At 39.2% G+C, this 16,702-nt stretch overlaps 1 protein-coding gene across 4 annotated transcripts in view; it reads left to right on the top strand.

Moving 5' to 3' along the window:
- ATP8A1 (ATPase phospholipid transporting 8A1) overlaps positions 1 to 16,702 on the top strand; it is a 266,458-nt gene that overhangs the window by 184,084 nt on the left and 65,672 nt on the right. For all 4 annotated transcript variants that reach the window (XM_050791502.1, XM_050791504.1, XM_050791503.1 and 1 more), the window contains one exon: positions 4,573 to 4,745. In XM_050791502.1, the coding sequence (XP_050647459.1) occupies positions 4,573 to 4,745 (173 nt within the window). The remainder of the gene's footprint in view (positions 1 to 4,572; positions 4,746 to 16,702) is intronic.

The following is a 16,702-nucleotide window of genomic DNA, read 5'->3' on the forward strand; positions in this document are numbered from 1 at the left end:
TGAGCACTGGGCTCTATGTGGTGCTGTGGGTATGGGAAGAGCAGAGCAGAATGGTTGTCCAGAATGACCACACAGGGTGCAGGTCAAGGAAGGGGCACGAGAATCTCACTTTCCACTGTGACTCCCTCCCTTGCCTGGCTGAGTGTCTGAACCCCAGCCTTTCCTCTTGCCTGTCCATCTCCCCAAATTGCCTTTACCTTGCAATGTCTCCGATGCTCCTGGACTTTCAGCCCACAAGTGAAAATATGCAGAACAAGGAAATAGAGATCTTTTATTTTATTGAGGCTGTGGTCTTTGATGCTTTTTCTGATTTAGCTTCTCATTACTATATTTTCACTTTCACAAGTCACTAAGTTTCAATATTTAAAAATTTCCCCCTTCAGTAGCCAAAAAAAACAAAACAACAGCTAATATAGTAATAAATTTATCCTTAGCTACAGGAGATAAGCTTCAATGCAATGCAGCCATAAAGTATGGCTCCTGGACTTAGGGGAGAAGCAATAAACTTTCATAAATAAAAGAATTTGAAAATACTCCCAGCAGTAAATAAGGATAAAATATAACTTGTAACTGGCAGCACACAGCTAACAACAGAGCTTACAAAAGAAAACTATAAACTAAAATGAGAAAATGTTTGCAGCTTTTGTTGTTGTTGTTACCTTGCACCCTAGGTGGGCTGACGAGTGAGCTCACAGTGAGAAGTTTTTGACTCACCTTCTGAAATGTTATTTCTATCACATCTCTTGACACCTTCTGATTTGCCAGAGATCTGTGATAGTCGCCAACAAAACCTAGGGATACTGATGTCACGAATTTAGATAATTTTCAACAAATTTTAAGGTGTTAGAGAATGCCTTAGAAAGGAGGGAGAGTGGGGACCTCGGGACTGCATACCCCACGTTGGTTCATGAGGGTGTTTCACAGTTCTGGGGTTTATTTGACTTTCAGTCTTATTTTGTAGCTGAGCTTTCAAGAAATTTGAAGTCCTCCTGAGGTCCATCTCAGGTTTCATTTCAGGTTTTCAGCTCAGAAATCACTTGGGCAATAGCTTAAAAGAAAATACAGAGGCATTTTAGTGAGCAATGCCTTTGTTTGAAAGTCTGTTAAAGTAATGGATTATTTGTTCCCTAGAAAATTAGGGAGCAAAGAGAAGACCTCTCTCTGTGTGTGTGTCTCTCTCACTTTCTTTCTCTCATCAGAAGTGATAATAAAGGGGGAAATGGAGCATTGCCAACAGGATGAAATCAGAATTTATCAGTGCTCTCATTCAATAAATATGTATTTCCTGAGCATCTGTAATTGAAGATACTGCCTTTGTTGCTGGGAAACAGGTTAAACGCGGTCTTTCCTGTCAAGAAACTCTGAGGGTTTTGCTGCAGTAGAATGAGTTACACTTGGTAGCACGGACAGAACCCGGGAGGGTTTTCAGGGTAAGCTTGGTTTTTGAAGGCAGCGGATGATCCTCTGGAAAGGAGGACATTCCAGGGAGAGGGAAACAAAAGGAACCAAGATTGTGAAGGGCACTGGGAAGGAAAGTGAGGCTCAGAATGTAGAAAGCCTTACATGCCATTTTTAGGAGTTTGGACTTTATTGTGTCAGCTGTAGAAAGCCCTAGAAAATTTTTAAAGCAAGAAGAGACAAGATTTGTGTTTTAAATGTGTTTTATAAAGAGAAATCTCTGTTGGCGGTAAAGACAAGATGAGAGACAGATGATGAGGGCTCGAGGGAAGCAACAGAGGGACTGGTGTGGGCATTCCATTTCTAACTTGCTGTGCCTGGTACTGTCTGAAGTTTGGTTTGTTGTTTTGTTTTGTTTTGTTTTTGCTGGATTGTATAGAGAAAGACAGGCTACCACCGAAATTTAATTCTCACTTTGATGTTACTACTTAATAGCCACATATTTTTAAGCAAGGAACTGAAATACTCTCATCTGCAGAATGGAGATAACAGTAGTACCTCCTGCTCAGGGTGGTAGCAAGTGTTAACTTAAATGTTGCATCTCTATGTGTAGCCCTCAGAACTATGCCTAGTGTGTAGTATGTGCTAAATATTTTTTATCAGTTCACTGACTTATTTGTTCATTTACTCTATATGAATTTGCTGTTAAGATAATCCAGGGGAAATCTATTATAGATTGTCATTAGTAAATTTTGCTTGTGGAATTATTACCAGCATTTTTCACTTCTTTAAGTCCTCTTGGGCCAAAAATTTCTAGCAGGAAACAGGAGGGTGAGGCTTGTAAATTAAAATAGCTACTCTCCCCCCACCCCTGATGTAAAGTGTGAACAGAAAATTTTGCAAAGAATGCTGTTATATAGTGGTCCTTTGTGTCACTGTGTGTCATGGGGAACAGGGCAACTGTTAAGTGAAGCTTCAGCATTAGGAAAGTTGGGCAGTCTTTCTTTATAGTACAACTTGGTTCTATTATTTTGGTAAAAGGATTCTGATATTCCAGAACATAGTGTGAACCATATTTGCATACAAATGTAAAAACACCTTCAAAAATCCCCAACATAAAAAGTTAATGACCTATCCCTTTGCTTCTCTGTGAAATAACTATAAAATGACTATATATATAAAACAACATGCTTAAATTGGAACAATAATTGTAAATCCCATTAATATAATAAAAATTGTTATGTAAGTGTACTGTATTTTTATTGTAGGTATATTTTATTATATAAATATATATTTGTACTTATTTTATAAATAACTGTAGGCTTAGTACTCAGAACAGAAATCTGATAGGAGGGGAATTATTCATTATATTTCCTTGGGCCAGGCCAGTGTTGTGTTTCTTCACCATGGTAGGGTTCTTGTGAAATAGAAAATTGGCTCCATTAGGTTATAGGAAGAATCTATAGGATGTGGGGAGAAAAACTAAATATATTGAAACTTTATCCCTTTGAAGAGCTGGGAAAGCAGTTCTTGACAAAGGGAGAGAAATACATCCCTTCTGTATAGTTGAGGTGAACAAAGCTGTCCTTGACACTAAAGGCTTTTATTGTCCCTGAAAGTGAACTCTTCATTGATAGAAGGGGTTCTTTTCTTTGATCCATCAAGATTACCAAGTCACAGGTCACCATCCCCAACTAAAATACAACATCATGAAATCATGATTAAAGTTACAAAAGCCAGTTCATAAAAGTGGCAAGAGTTTACAGATTCTGTATTTCCTCCTCTTAGTTACTAGGAGTTAAATTCAGTAGCATTGAGGATTTTTGAAAGAATGCCCATAAATTATTTAAATTACAGTTTGCTTAATGAAGTGATACATTCTGAGAAACATGACATTAGGCAATTTTGTCATTGTGTGAACATCATAGAAGGTACTTGCACAAACCTCGATGGCATTGCCCATTTCAGACTCAGGCTACACGAGATAGCCTATTGCTCCTAGGCTACAAACCTGTACAGCCTGTTATTGTACTGAATACTGTAGGCAACTGTAACACAATGGTATTTGTATATCTAAACATAGAAAAGGCACAGTAAAAATATGGTCTCACAGTCTCGTGGGACCACCATGGGATATGCAGTCTGTTGACCAAAACATAGTTGCGTGATGCATATATTCCCCAACTTTTTCCCTTGATTCATGGAGAAGCAACTTTGACTAGCTCATAAATTAACACAATTTTTTAACGAAATAATTTACTGAAAATATGTTTGCAGTATTGTGATTGCATGGTCGTGTAAAAAGTACAGGTTCCTCTTCAAAGACTTTCCTCCCCGTCTAATTAGGAAGAAATAGTAACTTCGGTTAAAAGCAAAATTTATTCAAAGACCTGGGCTAACATTCTTAAATATCTGCTAGCCGTAATAAAGAAATCATGTACTTTATGTTCCTAGCTCGCACAGTTTAACCTAAATATTTGCCCTGGCATGCTTATACTGGTCCAAGCGAGCATTAGGTCATAGCCTGTTCCTCTTCCTTATTTAAAAGTGTTTTTACCTTTCTCAGCATTCCACAAGTTACTTTCTCCTTCCTTTGTTCTCCTTTACCTTTGCCTCTTTTAAAAGGTTCTAAGTTGCTAGCCAAGCGGGACAAATACTGAATATGAGGTCCCGTTCCAGCCAATGGAAACCGGACACAGCAGTAGGGTGGACGCGTCGGGTTATACACGACCCTGCCTCCTTTGTTCAGTGTACTCTCGTGGCAAAACTGCTGGCGAGTGTTTTCTGCAAAAAGTAAAAATGACCTTACTAAATAAATTTATGTTCAAGTGCTATTTCTTTACGGCACCGGGGAACAAGCATTTCAGACAGTTGTGGTTAGAATAATGAGCAAAGACTACAGAATCACCTGAGGAACGGGTGACTTATAGTCTAGTCCCAACCGTGCGAGGAACAGATGTGTGACTTCAATCAGGTAACTCACTTTTTCTGATAACAATTGTCCAGGCTTCTGAGGGGCTAGTGAGAATCAAATGACTGGAAGTATATGAAAGCAACTTGAAACATAAAAAGCACTGAAGATAACTAAATGTAGTTGCCAGATATCCTTAAGGCATCGTAGTAGAACAAATGGGAGTAAATGTTGATGGCATTTTTGCTTGTTTAATATTCCAGGGAACAAGGGAAACTCTCAGCCGTCACTGTACTACCCTCGGTGATGCTCTCCGGAAAGAGAATGATTTTGCTCTTATAATTGATGGGAAAACCCTCAAATATGCCTTAACCTTTGGAGTACGACAGTATTTCCTGGACTTAGCTTTGTCATGCAAAGCTGTCATTTGCTGTCGGTAAGTTCTCCTTAACAGTGTCCGATTTTAGTAAGGAGTGACTTCATCCTAAGTTCTTGATTTATAAACGTCAATGAAAGTAATCCGGAGTTTGTAAAAGTTAGGTTACTTACTAACGTCTTCACTCAAGACCCGAGGTTCACAAACTGGGATGGAATTTGTTAGTTTTAAAAAGTGAGTCCTAACAATCATTAACAAGTATTGTTCCTCATTTGAATCTACAGGTTTCTTGCCATTATCTTTGTTTAAAATTCATTATCTACCTGCATTTCCACCTGGGTCGTTTCTTTAACGGTCGTGTTTTCTATGTTTAAATCTTTAATCCAGCTGCTAAGACTTATTTTTGGGGAATAGCATGATGAAAGGTACAAACTGAATCATTTTCCAAATAACTGGGCTTTTTTCTGAGAGGTATTTATTGGCTATACATTCCTTTGCCTTCTAATTTATAAAATTGCCTGTATCCTAAATTAAAATCTCTTTTGAGTTATCAAGGCCTAATTCATAGAACTGCATTTTTGTAAACGACATAGCTCCAGTCCTTCCTGAGTTTTTTGTCAAGGAATCTTCCCCATATTTATGTATAAATGGTTTAAACTCTGCCTTCCTAGGACCTAAAGTAGGTTCGTGAATATGATAAATATGCCCAGGCTCCTCTTTTCTGATCACCATGAAAACTGAGGATTTCTCCTTTGTCATTCACTATTGAATCTTAGGAGTTGATCGGTCTAGATCCAAGGTAGCAGTTTCTCAAATTGCCTTCTCTTCCTGGGAGATAAAATGTTAGCAGGGATTCTGAAAGATTTATCAGAATCTGTGCTTTTGGTATTATCTTTAAAATGATTCTATGTGCTTTTATCATTTTCTTTAAAACGACATTTACTAATAAAGTTATGCTTTTTGTACCTTTTTTGTCTGGGTTTATTCAATTAAATATTTTGTATATGATATTATGAATTAGCCATACCTTATAGACGTTTCCTAAGTTTCAGCTGAGATATACTTTCTGAAATATAATTTAAACTATTCTCAATATCCTTTATAAGCATCATTTTAGCCTATAAAATTATACTATATTCAGAGAATTAAGAGTTGCTTATCTTTCCCAGGAGTCTAATTGTTTTAGTCATATAATTTCTTTTTCTTTTCTGTGGTATGTATTAACAAATAATATTGCTATAAAGTTCTTGGACAATATATTGTACAGATGTTTAATATTAGTCATCAGGCTCTTTGTTTCATCATAGATTGAAAATTGTTTCGACTCATTTTTTCTTTGATATTCTCATGCTATTTAAAACTTACTTTTACAGTGATTTTGCTTGATTCCTTGCAAATATCTTGACTAAGTGTGACTAATGTTCAACTTTGACACTTTTCATCGGAATAATATGCCAGATTTGGTCACTTAACCACTTTCACTAATGGGATCATAAGGATCAACAAAAGATTGCTCAAAAGCGCAAAAGTGTTATGATTGCTGGCTCCTACTTGGAAACATGAAACAGAATATAGAAGTGTTTAGATAAGATGGCCAGTTCCCTAGAGTCGTCTGTTATGTGCCTACTTTCTGTGTGCTGGGCACAGTGCAACACATAAAAGATGAGTAACACTTGATACCTGCTCTCCTTCATGTATCTTTCTTTTTAAGTCAAATCACAATTTGGTTTGAAAGATGTGGGAGGCCAATTTTCATATTGCAGTAATTGCAGTGGAGCCTCATTCTTAAACCATTGCTTAACACAGTACCTCCCACCATTCTTCAAGAAGTCGAACCACAAAATTAAACAATAGCAGAGGGAAAGAAAAACTAGAAAGCAGAGTCAAGGGAGAAAAAATATGTTCTGTGCTTGTGGAATTCCCTCCCAAAATCCTTGTTCTGGATGCTCACAAGTCACATGGACCTCTGGGCTTCTCCAGGCCCCAGACCCCTGGGAGGGAATCACACCCTGCCATGCACGTGCGACTCAGCTCTGAAACCGAGCTTATAAAGATGTGTGTGGCCCCTTCCTCCCTCGGTTCTGTTTTATGCATATTTCAAGACCATGAGGTCCCTATGCAGACACTGAGTTTTATTTCTAAGTTTTAAGGGTTTGTTTTTTTTTTTCTTAAGTCACATATCTTTCCTCAGCTTTTTTCTTGTAATTACCTTCATACTCTGTCTTTTCCCATAAGAACTGTGGTTCAGCTTCCGGCATGTTTGAGAATTGTTCTAAGCCCATAATTACATCAGTGCCACTGCCAGATTTATGTCTGTGCACCTATTTGGCCTGGTGCCTCTTGGCATTTAAACTATTGGCACAGATCATCTTCTTGTCATTTTGCTTACTGACCTCAAAGTATAATTTCCATGATAATGCTTCTATCCCTGGATAGGAATAGGTGGGCCATTCTGCGTATCATTCTTTCCAATTAAACCCAAGTGTCACTCCTCGTTTCTCGAATGATTACAATCTCCTGGCCTCAGGAAATTCTCTATTTTACTCCATTAGAAGATAGACGCTCCAGATAAATACTGATTATTATTTCAAAATACAGTTCGGTACTGTTTCCCAAATTCATTTATGCTCATGCTGGCTTTATGGGCTTTTCTCTCAAATTTAAACTATTTTCCAATCTACTGCTTGTCATTCCACACACATGCAGATAATTCAGAATCTGATCTTCCTCTGCGGTCTTCTCTTTAGCCCTAGGTAGAGTGGAAGTAGAGGGGAAAGCCTTCCTATAACAGGTAATGAGAGTCTCTGTATTAGTTCCATCATCAGGATTGCATCAGCCACTTTCTTCCCTGATACTATCAGCACAGGCAGCAGAATGAGGCAGTTTTTAGTGTTTGCTTCATTGACACAGTTATAAAGATGAGTGTTGTCCCTCCAGAGTCTTCAGCTGAATTGAAAGAAACAGTTGTTCCCAGGCAGCAGACATTATGTCTCTCTCTTACCACTGTTTTCTGAAGGAAATTTTCAGAGACAGAACTAATCCCCCCACCTCAAATTTATTCAGGGCTCTGGAGTCCTGGTGGTTTTGGTTTCCAAAGTATAGGTTGAATGTTATGCCTCAAATATTTTTCTTAAGTATATAAAACCCAAGAAGTAGAATAAAATCTGTTCTTATCAGTCTAACAAGCACTGTATTTTTTTCTTTTTTTTTTTTTTTTTTTTTTGTTTTTGTTTTTGTTTTTGTTTTTGGAGACAGAGTCTCACTCTGTCACCCAGGGTGGAGAGTGCAGTGGCGCAATCTCAGCTCACTGCAACCCCCGCCTCCCAGGTTCAAGTGATTCTCATGCCTCAGCCTCCCAAGTAGCTGGGATTACAGGTGTGTACCACCATGCCCAGCTAATTTTTTATATTTTTAGTAGAGCCAGGCTTTGGCCACATTGCTCAGGCTGATCTCGAACTCCTGAGTTCAGGCAGTCCACACACTTGGCCTCCCAAAGTGCTGGGATTACAGACATGAGCCACTGCGCCTGACCAAGTACTGTTCTTTCATAGATACAGTGCAGCTTTTGTTTTTAACATTGTGAGTATTTACCTGCATAACTTGAATAGTTTAATAGGAATCAGGCATCTAATTTATAGTTTCTGATACATTTTCCCCACTTTTAAACTGCTCCTTTGTGGTTCTTCTTCCCCTCTACTCCCTCACTCAAGCTCACTGATTCTCATGATTTGGTGTGATCACAGATAATTTTGGAGAATAAATGAAAGTTATAGACCATTCCCTCCAGAAGAAGTACACATGCACACAAACATGTAAAATTGCATGAAGCCCTTCAGGGGTTTTACAGACTCACTGAAACTCCTTGGAGAGGTAGACATAGGGAGAACAGCTTGTTCTAAGACTCATGGAGATTTATGGATACAACTGAAATCAAGGGCTATCCTGGGTAGTAACTGTACTAAATAAGTAATTCTTAGTCTCAGGGACCAGTGCTTTATGCACTCTGGTCTTATGGCCTGTATAATTGGCATTAAAGCATTTTATCTAGAGATTCACAGAATGCTTGTTCTGGCTCTACTGCTTTGACAGTTTGGATATCTGATGGAATCTCTCTGGCCGTGGTTTTGTGACCTGTAAAATGAAGAGATTGGAATATCGGCGATGCCAGTCTTCCAGGGAACCCGGATGTAGAAAGCAAATAAAAGTGGACCAGCTTCGTCATAGTAGGGTGGGAAATACACACAAGCCCCCTTCCTGGGTTATCTTGTCCCGGCTGGAAAGCTGCTGGCCAAAGGACCTCTCATAGCCCTTTTAGGTTTTGGATGAACCTTCCTTCTGTTGGCCACTCTGCTTGGAATAGTCTTTCTACTGCTGGGATCAGCTTAATTTGGGGAAGCATCTGTTCTACCTCTTTTGATATTCCCTCCAGAAGAGAGTGGGAATGTTGCAGTGAAGTATTACTGTGTGTTAAATAGCATGTGGTTTCTGAGGTCCTCATCAGTTCACATAACCCAGCCTTTCAAAGAATCTTACATTTTTTCTGTAGTTGTCAGTTTAGTTTAAACATATTTTGAAACTTATGTTCTGTGACAGTTGGTTGAAAATTGGCTTAGAGCCTCCAGCTTTTAGACTGTCTAGTAATCATCGTTCTTCTACATAATTTATGTACTCATGTCTTCTGAAAAGCAAAAGTTAAATTGAAGTAAGCATTTTTTCCTACTTGCAACATCTCTAATCAAAGTTTAACCCCCTTTTAGGCCATTTTCCCCATAGTGTATAAAAAAACACTTGACTTCCGTGAGTGTTGTCATTTGGGAGTGGCATTCCAGGCAAAACCTTTCACCTTACTCCTATCAAGGGGTCCTGCAAGAAGTCTAAAGGGACACTGAATATTTGCTGTCATAGCATGAGTGCATTAAATAAAGGCAGATCTACTTCTTAAATCTTTGGAGATTGTCTTTAGCTTTAAGAATTTCTCTAAATATATGTTCTACTTAAAAAGTAGTCATAAAGTACAAATGAAGCTAATAAATGCTCAACAGACATTCCTTTAAAGAAAAAAATTTCTGAACACCATTGGATGCCAAGCAGATGTTTGGCTTTGAAAAGACTTACAAACTGTTAATGAATGTCAACCCTATATTTGCTTCCAAGAAAATATGAATAAATGTTGGAAATGTTGAGAGAATATTTCTTTCATACGTGTACAGCTAAAAGAGGACACACTGAATAAGTTTTATAACTTCATAAAATGCCAATAGTTTGCTTTAACATAATAATCGTCTGCTCAGCCCTGCCCATCTCCTTTGCTATTTCACCTTAACTGAGTAGTGTTAAAGGCACTGCAGTGGCTATATTACAGCCTGTTAGCCAATTATGATGACCACCACCAGAGAAGTTGATATTTGACAATAAAATGTCTAAAAATATATAAGAAATCTAAATGCTACAGAAGCCTACCGTAATTCAACATTTTAAAGTTTTAGGTGTGACTCCTTTTAGGTAAACCACTATCACCATTGCCCCCATCACCAGTACACACACTCACACACACACACAATCAGAACTGCAGATTACATAATTCTGATGAGATAGGTAACCTGTAATGGAAAGTACATAAAATATAAATGCACAGCTTGGGATTTTTGCAAAGTGCACACACTGCTGTGACAAGCACCCAAACAGGACCAGCCCCCAAGAAGCCCTTCATGCCCCCTTTAGTTGAGGCGCCTCCCAAAGATAACTGCTACCTTGATTTCCATCACCATCCCTCTTGTTCATTTTACTATTTTTCTGTTTTGTTTCATACTAACTTTGAATAAGCAAATATACCTTCCACAACCACATCCAAATTCTTGATGATTATTTTCTGTTTCGTAAATTTTAAATGCAGTGCTCTGTAGCTTTCTACTGAAGGCCTCCCTAAAGCTTTACAAAACCAGTACATCAGCACTCTCCTCTGTTCTTCAGTCAAATACAAATCTACCTAGTAGATTGCGTACAGTTCTCCGAAAGTTCTGATTTGCGAAGGACATGATGTGTGGAACCTATGGCATTTCTCTGACCTGTCAGCCTACAGACCTCACTGTGTGGGAAAGGGAAGCAGAGTTAGCTTGGTGTAACTGGTTCTCCCTGAACCCGTGATGGTTTCCAGTGATTACCTCCTTTTCAGTAAACCTATGTGAGCCATTTCGACTTAGGACAAGTTAAAGAAGGGCCTGGTGTTTTGAGCAGGGTGGGGCATATGTTTTCTGTAAAGGGACAGAGAGTAAGTATCTTTAGGCTTTGCAGGCCATACAGCTTTCTCTCTTACAGCTACTCAACTCTGCACTTGTAGCATGAAAGCAGCTCTAGATGATACGTGAATGAATGGGTGTGGCCGTGTTCCAATAAAACCGCTGTTGCCTAAATTTAGCCCTGGGGCCATAATAAAGTGTCTGTAGCTCATGAATGAACATGGAGAGAGGTAGTTAAAACAGAATTTTCCTGCAATACTGATGGAATTCTCGCTAAGGTCTCCTAGTCTCTCCAAGGAGAGTAATTTCTAGACTGTTCCTTTCTTTTCTCAAAAACTGAAACATTTCCTCATCTCTCCTCACTGGCAGGTGTCCCTTTCTCCACAATTCCTTGAAGAAAACGGACATTCTTTTTATGGTGCCAGCTGCACAATCTGGTGGCTCCATTAAACTTATCCGTGCCATTGTAACCAAGAAAATCCCTGAAAATAAGGACATGAATTTGTTTTACAATGAGATGTCAATACATATTTGCATGTAGCAGCAAGAGAGAAGGGAAGAACCCAGGGCCATAAATATCTGAGCCTGCTCTGTCACTGCAGTGCCTTCCCTCTGTTCTAGGGAAAGCACCAGCAAGGTGCTAGAGGACATGCCAGCAAAAGAATGAGGAGATGTGCAAGCTAGCCATCTCCCTAGAATCTTGAAGTAAAGCAAATTGCTCTTTGATTTTTATGTGTTTTTTGTGTATTCCCCTTATCCCCAGTCCTATTCTATTTACTTCACCTTAGAAAAAATATTCTCAAGTGTTTCATATGTTCGTATCCATTTGCTGTACTTTAGTTATATATATGTGATTCTGTGAAAAATATCTATTACATGTGTATTGAATTGAAGAAAAGGTTTGCGTTTATAATGATACTCCAGTAAAAAAAAAATTTTGAGTTGGAGTCTCTGTCACCCAGGCTGCACTGCAGTGGTGCAATCTTGGCTCACTGCAACCTCTACCTACTCCACCCCCCAGCCCCAGACTTACGTGATCCTCCTATCTCAGCCTCCCAAGTAGCTGGGACCACAGATGCGTGCCACCACACCCAGCTAAGTTTTTGTATTTTCAGTAGAGACGGGCTTTTATTGTGTTGCCCAGGCTGGTCTCGAATTCCTGAGCTCAAGGGATCCACCTGCCTCAGCCTCCCACAGGGCTGGGATTACAGGTATGAGCCGCCCACCCAGAAATTTTTTTACCTTTATTTTTCTACATGTTTTTGAGACATATCCATGTCACCACAAGTAAAACAAATTTATTTTTTGTTTGTTTTTGTTTTTGAGAAGATAGAATCTTGCTCTGTTGCCCAGGCTGGAGTGCAGCCTGATCTTAGCTCACTGCAGCTTCGACCTCCAAGGCTCAAGCTGTCCTCCCATATCAGCCTCCTGAGTAGCTGGGATAACAGGCCTGCGCCACTACTCCCAGCTAATTTTTAAACTTTTTTTTTTTTTAGAGACAGAGTCTGCCTTTGTTGCCCAGGCTGGTCTCAAACTCCTGGGCTCAAGCGATCCTCCCACCTAGACCTCCCAAAGTGCTGTGATTACAGGTGTGAGCCACTGCGCCTAGCCAAGTTTGTTTATTCTTATCACTGCTTGTTATTACACTAATGCATATACATCATTTTGTTTCTCTCTTCTCATAGGGATATCACAGAGTTTTCCTCTGAATCTTTGCTACCATGAAAAGTACTGCAATGTATAGCCTCTCTATGCCCGCGAGGCAAGAGGTTTTTTTAGGAGATACATATATATATGGTGGGGTGGGGGGGTATGGGAATGCTTGGCTGTGGGGTATATGTATATTTCTTTCCCATCAGAATTGCCACATTGTTCCAAAACAGCTATACTAGTGTGCCAACCCAGATCCATGGAATAGAATTGCTGATTCCCTGCCTTAATAACAATACATAGTATTACTGAATTTATAACTTGGCCAATTTGATGGTTGTGAAATGACGCCTTGTTGTTTTGATTTTCATTTCTCTGATTACTAGAGAGGTTGAGCTTCTCACAGGAGTATTTACCTTTCTCAGTTTCTGCTTTTGAAATTTATTCATTCACTTACTCATTCAGCAAGTGTTTTCTGAGTGCTCACTGTGTGCCAGTAACCTTACTAAGTACTAGAAATAGAGCGGTGAACAATGGGAAAAAAATAATCCCAGCCTTCACATCATAGCTGTTGTTCAATAACATAAGTATACACACAAATATTCAAAAGACAATAATTGCTGTGTGTGTGTTTGTGTATATATGAATGGTAATAATTGATATATCTCAAATAGACATATATAAAATTAGTGGTAATGTTGCTATGAAGAAAAGCGGTACATTGAAGAGGGGAAAGGGATACTGAAATTTCTGTTGGGTTTCTTCTCTTTCTTCCTGCTTGTGTTTGAGAACTCTGTGTATTCTGGACATTGATTTTTTTTTTTGTTGATTATTGATGTGGCAAATGTCTTCTAGGTTGGCTCCCTTCCTAATTTTGCCTGTGATACCCTTCCTTAAACAGAAACCATTGGCTTTGACATAGTCAAACTCCACTAATTTTTTCCTTTTATGGTTTGCACTTTTTGGATATAAAGGACTTCCCACTCCTGCAATTTCTTCTGTTAACTTTGTTTGTTTGTTTTTTAATCTCACTCTGTGGCCCAGGCTGGAGTGCAATGGCACAATCTCAGCTGACTGCAACCTCTGCCTCCTGGATTCAAGCGATTCTCCTACCTCGGCCTCCCAAGTAGCTGGGATTACAGGCATCCACCACCACGCACGGCAATTTTTGTATTTTTAATACAGATGGGGTTTCACCATATTGGCCAGGCTGGTCTCAAACTCCTGACCTCAAGAGATCCGACCGCCTCAGCCTCAGCCTCCCAAAATGCTGGGAATACAGGCATGACCCACTGCACCCCGCCTCTTCTGTTAACTTTACAGCTTTAGTTTTTTCATGTAGGTCTTTTACACATATGGAGTTTATTTTCGTATATGCTATGAAGGAGGGGGGATCCTTTGTTACTCATTTCTGCATCATGAGCAAATTCTTTCAATAGCATTTACTAAACAATCCACTCTTTTTCCCTCTGCTAGTGTTACCCTGTGCTGTAGTGCTCAGGAACTGAAGCTAGACTTTCCAGAGCCTAGACTCTACCTCTTAGTAGCTGAACACCAGATTACTTCTCCGATTTTAGTTTTTTTAATCTGTTTTTTGAGATGGTGTCTTGCTCTGTCGCCCAGGCAGGAATGCAATGATGTGATCTCAGCTCACTGCAACCTCTGCCTCCTGGGTTCAAGTGATTCTCCTGCCTCAGCCTCCCGAGTAGCTGGGATTACAGGCACCCCCGCCACGCCCAGCTAATTTTTCTATTTTTAGTAGAGACCTGTATTTTACCAGGTTGGCCAGGCTGGTCTCAAACTCCTGACCTCAGGTGATCCACCCAACTTGGCCTCCCAGAGTGCTGGGATTATAGGCATGAGCCACCCCGCCCGGCCCTGGTTTTTTAATCTTTAAAATAGAGATAGAAATTGTTCTTCTCATAGAGTTATGAAGAATAAGTGAGCTAATACATGGCACCTATTATTAAAATGTTTGTTGCTCTATAAATGATATCTAATTTTCTCTTGTATAGCCTAATTGAATATTTCACGTGAAGTGTATATTTTGTCTGACAGTATATATTATATACTGTCATATATAAAGATTCCTCTCTGACCGTTATGGCCTCTTCTGTGTCCTGAATTTTTTGTTTGTTTGTTTGTTTTGTTTTTGGTCTGATATTTAATTTGCTAACCTGGCTTTTCTTTGTTTCATTATGTGTCTCGTCTTTTGCTTTTTCTCCAAATCGTTATGTTCAATCCTTCTGTATAATGTAGTGATTAACAATGCTGTGTCTGTCCAGCCTGAGCAACAAAGTAAGACCTTGAGTCTCCATAAAAATTAAAAATTAGCCAGGTGTGGTGGCATACACCTGTGGTCCTGAGACAGGAGGATCACTTGAGCCCCAGAGGTCGAGGCTACAATGAGCCAAGTTGGCACCACTGCAGTCCAGCCTGGCGACAGAGTGAGACCTTGTTCCAAAAAATAAAAGAATGCTGTGTCTGAATCCACACTGCTTGGGATTGAATCCTAGCTTCACCACTTGCCATTTTACCTTAAACCTTAATAAATATTGTTTCTCCATGCCTTGGTTTCCTCGTTTGTAAAATGGTGACAGTAGTAATTTATGGGATTGTTCTGAGAATTCAATGTGTTAGGTGCAAATAAACATTATATTAACTGTTATTGTAATTGTTGCTATATTGGACCTCATTTCTTCCCATTTGGACCTCATTTCTTCCCATTTATTTTGGTTTCTGTCTATTATGATTTTGTTTCTTTTTTTTTTTTTCCTCCCCCTAACTTTCACTCTCTAGATCAGATTTTCCTATGCCGGTTTGAAACTTTTATACTTTATTCTATTTCTTGTGTTTTGGTAACTCTATTTGTGCTAATTTTTCCCCTTAAATGTCCATATGTTTTAGTATATCTTCCTTTCCTGCCCCCACCTCTCCAGTAAAGAGATAGGAACTGTAGACAGTGATTTTGTGTGTGTATCCAGGGTTAGTCTGATCTTATATTTTTGTAAGTAAGCTCCTTTTTCTCTCCAAAAGCTTTTAGAAATTTTTCTTATTCTTTAACCATAATGTGTCTAGGTATAGGTGTCATTTCTTATCTATGTTTTTGGCCCTGTGTGAGCCCTTTCAATCTTAGGATATATGTCTTTCTTCTGGAAAATCATTAGTCATTACTTTTTATATTTTCCTTCATATTCTTTTTTTGGACTCCCATTTGTATACATATAGTCCCTCTGTTCCTCTTTTCCCCTTTTTCCACAATCTTTCCTTTAATTGGCTGATGTCTTGGAGAAATTTTGGATTTGAACTTTCAGGCTGCATCATATCATACTCAGTTCACCATTGGATTCTTTATTTTAGCAGTTACATTTTTCATATTACTGTTTTCAGTTAGTTCATCATAACTGCTTTTCCTAATTTCATGTTCCTCTCTAAGGTTGGTTATTATACTTTTTTAAAATTCTTTGTCTTTTTTTTTTTTTTTTTTTTTTCCTTTTTGTGGAGAACGGGGTCTTGCTATATTACCCAGGCAGGTCTCGAACTCCTGGGCTCAAGCTATCCTCCCGCCTCTGCCTCCCTGAGAGCTGGGATTACAGGCGTGAGCCACCGCGCCCGGCCTTTTTTAAAATTCTTATATCTGTTTTTACTAGGTCCTGTAAGTTGTATTTCTTTTTCGCTCATGATTCTCTCCTGTCTTAAAAGCTTCCCTGAAGGACGTTTTTCCCTATTGTTTCTAACAGGCATTAATATCCCTTTGGAAGAATACCAAAAGCTAAGTCCTAATTAGGTAAATTTGGAAGCAGGGCCCAATCTCATTTTATTAAATTCCTGTTTCCCCCTAGTTCCTTTACCTGAGCGCTCCTCTTGTTAGAGGCAGCCGCCCTCTGATGGCATTCCCTGTGTGAGGTGGCATTCGGGGGTCTGTCAGCACAGCTATATTATTGGCTCCTGTCCCTGCCTGGCTCTGTGCCTTTAAGTTGACCAGGAAGATCTGGCTTTCCTGTTCCAGGGCCTGGGTAGGAATTCTTTCTGCCGTTTTAGCTTTAGGGCACTGAGGATGTACTCCTGGAATTGGAGTGTTTTGTTTTTTAAGCATGTTATTTTGGGTTTGTTTTCATAAGCTCCAAACCT

This window comes from Macaca thibetana, chromosome 5, assembly GCF_024542745.1.
Source record: "Macaca thibetana thibetana isolate TM-01 chromosome 5, ASM2454274v1, whole genome shotgun sequence".
NCBI classification, from domain to species: Eukaryota; Metazoa; Chordata; class Mammalia; order Primates; family Cercopithecidae; genus Macaca; species Macaca thibetana.